Raw genomic sequence first — 12,331 nt, 5'->3', positions numbered from 1 at the left:
GCAGTAGCCTCCTAACAGATCTGCCCACTTGTCTTTCTGCACTCAAAGTGATCTTTTAAAAATGTATGTCAGATCGTTTTACTCTCTTCTTTATAACCTCCAGTGGCTTCCCATCTTATAGAATAAAAGATCATGTCCTGTATTATCTTGTGATTTCACACAAACATGTGTCCACATACCTGCCATGCTCTTCCTCTGATAATAGGGGGACCACCTAATTTATCATTCAAATTGGGACACTCGTAAGAGAGAAAAGAAGCTCTACTGATAAATGATAGTAAACGCAAACTGAGGCTGATCAGGCAAACTGGGAGGAATCTGGTCACCAGGTCTAGAGAGCCACATGGAGCATTCTCTTACTTCCCCTAGGTCTTTATAAAGTGTCACCTCACAGTGAGGCCCTCTTTGACCACTGTTTAAAATTGCATCACATTTCTGCCCTGATCCCATATTGCCTGTGCTGATTTATTTTCCTCTGTGGTGCTGACACCATCTGATAGAGTGTGTGTTGTTGTTGTTTTTAAAATTTATTTGGCTGCGCTGGATCTTGGTTGTGGCATGTAGGAGCTATTAGTAGTTCCCTGACCAGGGATCAAACCTAGGCCCCCTGCATTCAGAGGGTGGAATCTTAGCCACTGGACCACCAGGGAAGTCCTAGAGTATTTTTTTTTAATTTATTTTTAATTGGATAATAGTTGCTTTACACTGTTGTATTGGTTTCTGCCATACATCAACATGAATCAGCCATAGGTATACATGGTGTCCCCTCCCTCTTGAACCTTTTTCCCACTCTCCACCCGATCCCACCTCTCTAGGTTGTCACAGAGCACTGTCATACAGCAAATTCCCACTGGCTATCTGTTTTACATATGGTAATGTGTAAGTTTCAATGCTGCTCTCTCAATTTGTCCCACCCTCTCCTTCCCCTGCTGTGTCCACAAGTCTGTTCTCTATGTCTGTGTCTCTATTGCTGTCTCACAAATAGGTTCATCAGTACCGTCTTCCTAGATTCCATATATGCGTTAATATACAACATTTGTTTTTCTCTTTCTGACTTACTTCACTCTGTATAGCAAGCTCTAGGTTCATCCACCTCACTAGAACTGACTTAAATTCATTCCTTTTTATAGCTGAGTAATATTGCATTTTGTATGTACCATTATCCATTCATCTGTTGATAGACATCTAGGTTGCTTCCATGTCCTGGCTATTGTAAATGGTGCTTCAATGAGTACTGGGGTACATGTGTCTTTTAGAATTGTGGTTTTCTCTGGGTATATGCCCAGTAGTGGGATTTCTGGGTCATACAGAAAATGGCAACCTGCTCCAGTATTCTTGCCCAGAAAATTCCAGGGACAAAAGAGCCTGGTGGGTTATAGCCCATGGGATCACCAAGTTGGACACGACTGAGCGTACACACACACACACACATCATACACGGTATTTTTAATACCTGATTTTTTTAAGAACTCTCCATACTGTTCTCCATAGTGGCTGTATCAATTTACAAGTTTATCAATTTATCAATTTGTCAAGTTCCCACCAACTATGCAAGAGGGTTCCCTTTTCTGCACGTCCTCTCCAGCATTTATTGTTAGTAGATTTTTTTTGTTGGTGGCTATTCTGACTAGTTTGAGGTGATACCTTATTGTAGTTTTGATTTGCGTTTCTCTAATAATAAGTGATGTTATACATTTTTTCATGTGTTTATTAGCCATCTGTATGCCTTCTTTGAAAAAATGTCTGTTTAGGTCTTCTGCCCATTTTTTGATTGGGTTGTTTGTTTTTCAGATTTTGAGCTGCATGAGCTGCTTGTATATTTTGGAAATTAATCTTTGTCAGTTGCTTCATTTGCAATTATTATCTTTTCATCTTGTTTATGTTTTCCTTTGCTGTGCAAAAGCTTTTACGTTTAACTAGGTCCCATTTGTTTATTTTTATTTTCATTACTCTAAGAGTATATGTTTTAATTGTTGTTTGTTGTTGTTATTCAGTTGCTAAGTCGTGTCCAACTCATTGCAACCCCATGGACTGTAGCACACCAGGCTCCTCTGAACCTGGAGTTTGTTCAATTTGATGTCCATTGAGTCAGTAATGCCACCCAACCATCTTAGCATCTGCCACCTGCTTCTCCTTTTGCCTTCAGTCTTTCCCAGCAAGTCAGTTCTTCGCATCAGGTGACCAAAGTATTGGAGTTTCAGCTTTAGCATCAGTCCTTCCAATGAATATTCAGGGTTGATCTCCTTTATGATTGACTGGTTTGATCTCCTTGCAGTCCAAGGGACCCTCAAGTCTTCTCCAGTACCACAATTAGAAAGCATCAATTCTTCAGCACTCAACCTTCTTTATGGTCCACCTCTCTCATCTGTACATGTCTATTGGACAAACCATAGCTTTGCCTATAAGGACCTTTGTCGGCAAAGTAATGTCTCTGCCTTTTAATATGCTGTCTAGGTTTGTCATAGCTTTTCTTCCAAGGAGCAAGTCTCTTTTAATTTCATGGCGGCAGTCACCATCTGCAGTGATTTTGGAGCCCAAAAAACTAAAATCTGCCACTGCTTCCACTTTATCTCCATCTATTTGCCATGAAGTGATAGGATTGGATGCCATGATCTTAGTTTTTTTAATGTTGAGTGTCATGCCAGTTTTTTCATTCTTCTCTTTATATGTTTTAATTAGTTATGTGTACTGTTGCTATCCCCTCTCTAAAATGTAAACTTCAGGAGGACAAGGGATTTTTATTTCTTTTGTTCAATGTTTTATATCCCCAGCATCTACATCATCCCAAACACTGTAGATAACCAGTAAATATTTGCCAAATGAAGGGATGAGGGAGCAAGATTCTGTTCTAAAGAGTCTTTCTCCTTGGAGTTCTCTTCCCAAACCAGTTTTCTTGTTCCTTTCTATTTATTTTGGTGACCCTTTGGTAATTTGACACCTTAGAATGGTTTTCCAGTGTGCTCTTACCCCTAAGAGGAGCTAATGATGCAATTAATAGGAAATGGCAACCCACTCCAGTGTTCTTGCCTAGAAAATTCCATGGACAGAGGAGCCTGGGGGCTACAGTCCATGGGGTTGCAGAGTCATGACTGAGCACACACACCATGCTTTCCTAACCTGACTTGGGCCCCCTAGGGAGGGAAGTTTGTACAAGAGGGAGGAGAGGATTCTTACCCCTGGGAAGTCACATGTTTGGGGCCCTGCCCTGGAAGATATGATATTGTGACAGGCAGTGTCAGATCTTGGGGCTGTGCCAGCTTCTGGGGCTGGTGCCAGAACCAAGGACCTACTCAGGGCTGGTGCTGGGAGCTCCAGTTTGCTGCTTTCACCTTTCTCCTCTGTCTTATAAACCTGTGTACTTCACCTGTGGGTCCATACAGAGTAGAGTGAGCAGTGTCTCAAGGTCCAGCCTTTCCTGACCCAGACTTCTAAAATGTTTTTTTCCTGAAGCAGCCTCAGAGGAAAGAGTGGATGAAATGGGGGTGAGGTCTGGGGGTCAGATCAGACCTTTTGTTTCTAATTGGAAGTGGCAACTGGGATGGCTCCAACATCCTGTTGGGGTCAAGAGGAAGGAGGGAGACTTAGAATTTCCAGACCACTGGAAGTGAGTTTCAGACTCAGTGAAGGTGGGAGTTATTGTTAAACAGGAGGGAAGTTTGGGGCCTAGCAACCAAGAGGAGCTGCCAGAAGGACAAGAAGGGGTGATCAAATGCCCTTTGGGTTCTGTGACTTTGGTTTTCCTAAAGCTTTTGATACGGCCATAAAGCAGGGGCCAAAGTCCTGGTGGGCTGGAGGTGAGAGAGTGACAGAGCTCTTGGGACTAGAGTGTGATGTGGCTCTTAGTCACAGTACTAGCAGGAAGTAGTGAAGAGGTTCTAGTGTAGCAGAAAACCTGGAAATGCAAACCTAGAGGAAACGCCTGATTCTTCAACGTGACGTCTGTAATACCATATTATACTGTATCAGTAACAGTTTGAAGTCAAGGAAGCCTCAGCAGGTAGTTGTATAGCAGAGAAAGCCACTTTGTGAAACAAAAGGAATTCCTTTGGGCATATCCTTAATTCAGAAAATGAAGTCCTTTGCAGTTTGGTGGTTATGAATTAGCTGTCCAGTCTCATTTCCCATCAGATATGCCCACCTATGGGCTTCCCTGGTGGCTCAGATGGTAAAGAATCCACCTGCCAATGCAGGAGATGAAAGAGACACAGATTAAATCCCTGAGTTGGGAAGATCCCCTGCAGTGGGAAATGGCAACCTACTCCAATATTCTTGCCTGGAGAATCCCATGGACAGAGGACCCTGGTGGGCTACAGTCCATGGGGTCGAAAAGAGTCTGACACAACAGAATGACTGAGCACATGCCCACCTGGCCTATCTTTTCACACCTTTGTGCCTCAAATACTTCCACTACAAAGTCTAACCTTGCAAAGGCTTAACTCAACTTCACCACCTCTGAAGTGTTTTGCAAGACTCTCAGTGAGACTTTGTCCCTTTCTTCTTTGCTGGGTTATTATTGCTCTTTGTTTATAACCCCCTTGTAGCATAATGCCTGGAATAAAAAAAAAAAACAACACATACAGGTTCCTTTTTCTATCTGAAAGTAAGAGCATTCCTGTGAAACCTTTCATAAGTTGAAATGGTGTAAAGTGAAGAAGCAATTACCTTTCTTCGTAAAAGTGAAAATCTTTTTTGGATTTCTTCTAGTTAGCAAAAACAGGTACTAATGTAGGCTTTTCTTAAAAGCAAAGTTGTTTAGCTGCTGAGTCATGTCCAACGCTTTGCAATCCTATGAACTGTAGCCCACCAGGCTCCTCTGTCCATGGGATTTCCCAAGAAAACTGGAGTGAGTTGCCATTTCCTCCTCCAGGGGATCTTCCCAACCCAGGGATCGAACCTGCGTCTCCATGTCTCCTGCCTTGCAGGTGGGCCCTTTACCTCTGAGCCACTGGGGAAGCCAAAAGCAAAGTGGCAGAAAGCAGATTTACAAAAAGTGGGGGATACCTGAATCTGCCTCTTTCCTATGTGTGACTCTAAACTTTTAGAGGCAGGTCCTCTGACTTATTTATCTTTGTACTAACTCCGTCCCGTTCTGAGGCAGGAAGGACTGGTGCATCCACTTCCCCTCCCCCAGTCCTGTAGTAACTGGCTCATGATAGAATCTAAGTAGCCTTTTTGCCAAGTAGGATTGATTGTAGGTTAATCAGATGAACACATTATACAGTAGACTGACCTGGCTCTTCTTCCCCTCCCCATTCTGGGCAGTGACCCGCTTGTGGCTGGTACACCTTGCTCCTGGCTCAAGTGTACTATAGCAGGGGGCACTGCTGTTTGCTTTTCTTAGTCCTGACTCCAGCTTCTCCCTTTGATCTCTGCTGCTCGCCCCAGCTCACCCCTACCATTGTCCTGCCCAGGGAAATAATGTTTCTCCTTCCCAGGCTCAGGCCTCACCACCTCTTCCCTCGAATATTCTGAGAATGATGCCCGAGGAATCCGTGATGATGGGGAACAGATACAACAGGATTATGGGTATGACCCTTCAGCCTTCTGAGGGTTCCAGGTAGGGCCAGTTGCCTCCTTGTTATCTGCTAGCTTTTTTCTTTTCCTTGTCCCCCGAGGGACCTTGTTTCTGATCTGGATGGGAATATATACAGATGATCTGTGATGCCAGGAATTAAGGGCCTGTAACCCTAGGGAAGACTGTATTGTCCTTTAGACTAAAATTCTATGTTTCAGAGAAGTCTCTAGGGTAGTTGTTATATGTGAGGGCCCTGAAGCCTCATGGTCTGGATTCTAATCCTGTCCCACCAGTTACTAGCTGTGACTGTTTCAGCAGGGTAGGGTCATCCTCATGCCCACCATGTCCATTCATTCACACGTAGTTACTGAGCCACTCCTGTGAGCCAGATTGTTCTAGGTGCCAGGGAGATAGCAGTGAATAAGACAAAATGGGTTGAACATTTAAATACTTAGAACAGTGTCTGTGCTGTGCTTAGTCACTCAGTCGTGTCCGACTCTTTGTGACACCATGGACTGTAGCCCACTAGGCTCCTCTGGCCGAGGGGATTCTCCAGGCCAGAATACTGGAGTGGGTTGCCATTTCCTTCTCCAGTGGATCTTCCCAACCCAGGAATCGAACCCAGGTCTCCCACATTGTGGGTGAATTCTTTACCGTCTGAGCTACCAGGGAAGCCCAAGAATACTGAAGTGGCTAGCTTGTCCCTTCTCCGGGGGATCTTCCCAACCCAAGAATCAAACCAGGGTCTCCTGCATTGCAGACAGATTATTTACCAGCTGAGCCACCAAGGAAGCCCTAGAACAGTGTCTAGCACATAGTAAATATGGGTTCTCTTCCTAGTGCTTTTCTGAGAAGGGATACTCAGATGGGATGACCTTTGGCAGCAGCTGCAGGATCAGATCTCTCTGAGAAGGGGAAGGATGGAGGAAGGGCTAAGATACAGGTTCTGAATTTGGACTTAGTTCCAGGACAGCAATAGCTTGAATGGCCTTTTATTTCTGGCACTTTATTTTGAGACTAAATACATGCACTGGTTAAAGGTCACTCTGGAAATTGTATGAGTCTGTTTAGTTCCGTAGAAAGGGCAGGAGGAGATGCCCCCGTGGACTGCCTAGATTCCAGCTGGCTTTTTTGTACAGATAGCACAGTGCCCACCAAGCCATGTGTGGGTGACTCTAAGAGAGGCCACGCTTCCTGAGCAGCATGAAGGGACATCCCAGAGACATGAGATGTGAGGACAGAGAACAACTGTTTGTCTCTCTGCTGTCAGGGCTCTCTGGCCATGGGATAGAGGACTTTCTGCTGGAAGAGATGGCTTGGGAGTTGGAGAGCTGAACTTAGGAAGGAGAATAAGGTGAGGATGAGGTCCATCACCTGTTTCAGTTCATTCCTTAGGGAATGCTGCTGAAGAGGATGTTACACTCTGAGTGTGATCACTGCTGGAAGCAAAGTCTGCACTCAGGGCTCCTGATTCACTGTCTGTGGTTTCCAGTGAAAGTTCAAGACTGACACAGTTTTTTTGCAAGTTGGGTTGAAATAGAAATCTATGGAGTAGAAATCTTTCCTGGAATCAACCAGTTTTTCAGCTACCACCATGCTTGGAGGAAAGAGCTGTGTAATCTTGACCATGGTTCAGCAACTACCTCACTGTTTCTTCCACTTTCTCTCTTCCATCCTTCTCCCACCATGGGTTTGCAGAAATGCATGCTCTTATAGCACAACAGAAGTGCCCTCGATGTGAGATGTGGGCAATCCAGGATTCTTGGGTTCGTTCCCATATGAGCTGCTGGCATGGCTTTCCTTTGAGACCTGCTAACCTGGCTGGGAACCATGACAATCTGCATGCACAAGGACAGATGAAGTGGCTCTGGGCCCTTTCCAAGATTCTAAAGTACAGCCAGGTTTAGGTCCACTGGACACCATATTCTTTCATCTCATTTTGATTGCACTTTCTTAAGTTTTCAGCCATTACTTAAACTCAGTTCAGTTAAGTGTATGAAACTTAAACTAGGCAAAACATTTTGCTTTGAATGTAAATTCATCGTTCCTTCCATAATGAAGGAAACAGATAAATATGGTGTGATTATGGCAGGGTTTCTCAACTTTTTTTCATTATCAATTTCCAGAGGAACCTTTTAAGACATTTTTCTCTAATTATCCCCTCTAAGGAAATTTTAATACCACAGGTATACCAAAACTCTGTTTCTGTACTATTTGTGTATCTGGGTCATATACATTAAAAGAGTAAGATTTTTTTACCCCTCCCACCAAGAGCAAATTTTCTCCTCCCTGGGGGGGAATATCACCCCTATAGTGAGTTCACGGATTATAGTAAAGCACAATGGGATTGCATAAGTAATATAAAATGGCAGGCAAGCCTCCAAACTTTGTAAACTTTGTTTCTTCCATCTCCTTTGACTGAACATCATAGCTCCATAATTTATTCTTGTCTTTCAGTCTGTCATCTCCATTTTGCTCTCTTTCTCTTTTCCTTGATTTCATCCTTTTTTCTCTCTCCAGTGTAGAAGTTTTGGAGTAAATTTGATTAAAATAGTAGTCTGGGAACTTCCCTGGTGGTCCAGTGATTAACAATCTTCCTTGCAATGCAGAGGGTGGGGGTTCCATCCCTGGTCAGGGAACTAAGATCCTACATGGCATGCAGCAATTAAGCCTGTGCACTGCAACTGCTGAGGCGGTGTGCACCACAGCTAGAGAGTCCATGCACTACAATGGGAGATCCCACATGACAACTAAGACCAGATGCAGCCAGATAAATAAATAAATAAAATAGTAATCTACACCTCAGGGATAATTTAAAGAATGTGATTTTCTAAGAAAGTTCTCTAAAAGGTTATCCTTTTGGAGGAAAGAAGCTACAAACCTATGAGGTATTCATGGGGAAGCATAACAGATGTAAGTATTGAGAGAAATAAAAATACTCATTTGGAGTTGCCTTTCAGAAGAGATGACCTCCCAAGAGATCTTTGTATCAGTCCCAACGGGTTTGGCTATGGATGTCTGTATTGGATCTAGTGTGTTAGTTGCTCAGTCATTTCTGACTCTTTGCAACCCCATGGACTGTAGCCCACCAAGTCCCCCTGTCCGTGGAATTCTTCAGGCAAGAATACAAGAGTGGGTAACCATTCCCTTCTCCAGGGTATCTTCCTGATCCAGGGATCGAATTCTGGTCTCCTGCATTACAGGGGGATTCTTTACCATCTGAGCCATAGCTTTACCATCTGAGCTATGACCAACCTAGATAGCATATTAAAAAGCAGAGACATTGCTTTGCCGACAAAGGTCCATCTAGTCAAAGCCATGGTTTTTCCAGTAGTCATGTATGGATGTGAGAGTTGGACTATAAAGAAAGCTGAGCACCAGAGAATTGATGCTTTTGAACTGTAGTGTTGGAGAAGACTCTTGAGAGTCCCTTGAACTGTAAGGAGATCAAACCAGTCAATCCTAAAGGAAATCAGTCGTGAATGTTCATTGGAAGGACTGATGCTGAAGCTGAAACTCCAATTCTTTGGCTACCTGATGTGAAGAACTGACTTATAACAAAGACCCTGATGCTGGGAAAGATTGAAGGCAGGAGAAGAAGGGGACGACAGAGGATGAGATGGTTGGATGGTATCACCGATTTGATGGTCATGAGTTTGAGTAAGCTCCAGGAGTTGGTGAGATGGACAGGGAAGCCTGGCATGCTGCAGGCTCTGGGGTCACAAAGAGTCAGACAGGACTGAATGACTGAACTGAACTGAGCCACTAGGGAAGCCCCATACTGGATCTAACTTCTGTATATAAACTCTTTTGGGGTTGATGCCAGTTCTGCCAGTGGGATATCAAGTTTTTCTCTAGCAATCCCATGTAACCCGTGATAGCATCTCCTCTCCCCTGTAGAAACTACCAGAGGCATGCAGTGTTGGTGATGGAAGACCCTTCGTCACAAATCTGCAGAGTATGTATATGGCAGTCACCAGACAAGTGATCCAGGTGGGACAGAAGCATCATGACGCTGGTACGTAGCTCCAGAGGTGTTGGTCTCCCTGGGGTTAGAGTTGGGGTCTAGGTTTGTGCTGTCCATTATGGTAGCTCTAGGCAATAGTGACCATTTAAATTTAAATAAATAAAAATTAAATAAAATGAAAAACTCATCTCATTTGCACATTTCAGGTGCTCAGTAGCCACATATGGCCAGTGGCTACCGAGTTGGACAGCACAGATCACAAGTATTCATTCTGTCACTATAAAAAGTTTTATTAGGACTGGTCTACATGCTTAGAATTTTGTTGTTGTTGAGTCACCAAGTTGTGTCCGACTCTTCACGTGCAACCTCATGGACTGCAGCACACCAGGCTTCCCTGTCCCTCACCATCTCCCGGAGTTTGCCCAGGTTCATGCCCATTGAATCAGTGATGCCACCCAATGGAGAATTAGAGAACCAGAAAAAAAGTTAATCCCCCTACCTGAGATGTGGCAGGCAATACAGAGAATAGTTAGCTGTTTTGAGTCATAGAAACTCTTGTCCTGCGTGGTTACAATTGGCCTGGGGAATCTTCATAGTAGAAACAGCCTTCTGAAAGTTAATTGGAAGTGAATTTGTGTCTGTTTACATATTAGTACCAAGGCTTGGACAGAGGGGCCTGGGATGCTACAGTCCACGGGGTCGGGGTCGCAAAGAGTCAGACATGACTTAGTGACTATAAACAACCACAACAACCAAGGCCAGGCCTTTATCAGAATGCTTGATAAATGCTAATGCCTTCCTGATAAGAAGAAGGCATTTATCACTATCTTCCTTTGATCTTTCTGGTTTCAGGAGATCCCCAGACCTCAAGTAGTGCTTTCTCGCAGGGAACTAATAACCAACTTTTGAACCAGCCAGAAGAGCCGGTCTCCTCAGCACCATCCCACCAAGGACCTGAGATAGAGCCCACAGTAAGTCATGAGCAGCTTCCTAGATAGCATTTCAAGAGTTGAGAGTGTCTGGTGGAATTTCCTGGTGGTCCAGTGGCTAAGACTTCTCGCTCTCAATGCAGTGGGCCAGGTTAGATCCCTGATCAGGGAACTAGATCCCACATGCTGCAGCTAAGAGTTTGCATGCTGCAACTGAAAACCCCACTTGCTGTAACTAGAAGATTCCATAGGCTGCAGCTAAAGATCCTATGTGCCGCAAATGAGACCTTGCACAGCCAGATAAACCAATAAATATTAAAAAAAAAAAAAAAAAGAGTTGGGAGAATCTTCATCTTTAGCCCCCAAGCTGGTGGTCCCTGGAATTGTCACCAATTTGACCCTGCCTTAGCCCAACATGGGGGGATATTTGTGATCTAGCATCCAAATTGTGGATTGTGGATTTCTAGAGGAAAAGTCATGGTCTTTTCCATCTTCTTTTCTGTCTTCCCTTGCTGTCTTCTCTCTGCAGTTCTTCCAAATGATGGACCTTGGCTCCATTTCAACCTTTTTGCACTTCCAGTGATGGTGTATGAAGTTGTTCCCTAGGGGAAAAGGGGTGCGGTGTGCCTCTCCTGCATAGACTCTTCCATCACATTCACAGCCTGACATGGACCTTAAAACCCCTGCATCAGTCACCTTTCTTAGCCAGAGCCATGGGAGCAAGGAAATTCTTTTCCTAACTTAAGTGCAACTGTTCAAAACCTCTATTAACTTGGATTCCTTTTTTTTCTAGATTTCTTCAGGCCCTATGCAGAGACCTCAGCTGTTGAAAGTCAAGAAGAAGAAGCTAAGGGGGCTTTTCAGTTAACTTGTCACCATCTCAACTGCTGAGGATGGACTCAGAGAGTAGTTTCCTAGTGTCACCTTGGAAGGAGCTCCCATGGCAGCAGCATCTCTGACACAGAGTTATATAGTCAGAGACTCCACCATAATGGCCAGATAACTGAAGCTCATGTTGACAGGCATGGCTACTGTTAACAAGGGAATCCTGGCTCCAATCCATTGGGTACTGGCCTTCCTTGTCCAAGTGGAAGACAGTTTCTGGGAATCCCACACCCTCCTTTCTTTTAGGGAAGGTTCTCTAGGCTTAGGATCTACCATGGACTTTAGGTATATGGGGCAGGTCAGCAAAAAGGCACAACATAACCAAGGAAGTCTTGCCTGTCTTTCTAAAGAGTCCTTAACTACTCCCAGATGCTCCTCAGAGACACTCTGTTCTCTAGCACAGAATAAAAAGCGCTCACACTCCTGCTTTTGAGATTGCTTATCTGTGGAACATATAACCAACCCATTACTGGATCCCAGCCCACTGATGTCTCTGGATGAAGTCTAGGCCCTTGTCCAATCCTTCAGGATTCTTCTTATGCTTCTCTTCTGTGGCTTGTGCTAAGCCTCCATTGGGGAGCATTGATCTTGAAACCTCTCTCCATAGTCTTGTGCCCTATGGCTTCTGTGCTTCTTGGTCCAGCTTGATATGGGGTGTTTTTATCTGTTTCTGAGGCATAGTCAACAGGTTAAACCACAACATGGGATTGAAATGACAAAGAACTGTGAGCCCTAGGGCCAAGTTAGTTTCCTGGAGTGGGAGAAAAAAGAATTTTGCTCTGCCATCCTTCACTTCAGATAACAGAGTAAATAGAAGAACTAGAAAAGATAGGATGACTGGGAATAGGAAATGGCCACAGTTTGCTGGGACCAACAGAATTGACGTATAGAATGAATAGTGCTTAGCAGGAAAAGATATAAAGCTTGTATGAGATAGACTTTCTCAGTTAGAAGGTCAACTTTTTGGACAAATCTAGCAAGATTTGGAACTTCCCTGGTGGTTCAGTGGTTAGGACTAGGTGCTTTCACTGCCAC

The 12,331-nt window shown here is 44.1% G+C and overlaps 1 protein-coding gene across 4 annotated transcripts in view; it reads left to right on the top strand.

Moving 5' to 3' along the window:
* Positions 1–11,719, top strand: part of NHEJ1 (non-homologous end joining factor 1) — a 92,659-nt gene extending 80,940 nt beyond the window's left edge. For 2 of the 4 annotated variants that reach the window (XR_014080569.1, XR_014080568.1), the window contains exons 6-9: positions 5,436–5,557; positions 9,416–9,533; positions 10,335–10,453; positions 11,205–11,719. Coding sequence is in view for 2 of the 4 variants with exons in the window: in XM_081584116.1 (XP_081440242.1) it covers positions 9,416–9,533; positions 10,335–10,453; positions 11,205–11,279 (312 nt within the window). In the remaining 2 variants the exon portion in view is untranslated. The remainder of the gene's footprint in view (positions 1–5,435; positions 5,558–9,415; positions 9,534–10,334; positions 10,454–11,204) is intronic. The other 2 variants (XM_081584116.1, XM_081584115.1) reach the window with 1 other exon arrangement.
* Positions 11,720–12,331: the final 612 nt, after the last annotated feature.

This window comes from Giraffa tippelskirchi, chromosome 3 (assembly GCF_054371585.1).
Source record: "Giraffa tippelskirchi isolate mGirTip1 chromosome 3, T2T-mGirTip1v1.2.pri, whole genome shotgun sequence".
Classification (NCBI taxonomy): Eukaryota; Metazoa; Chordata; class Mammalia; order Artiodactyla; family Giraffidae; genus Giraffa; species Giraffa tippelskirchi.
The sequence above is the reverse complement of the archived record's forward strand: the minus strand, read 5'-3'. Positions and strand labels throughout refer to the sequence as shown.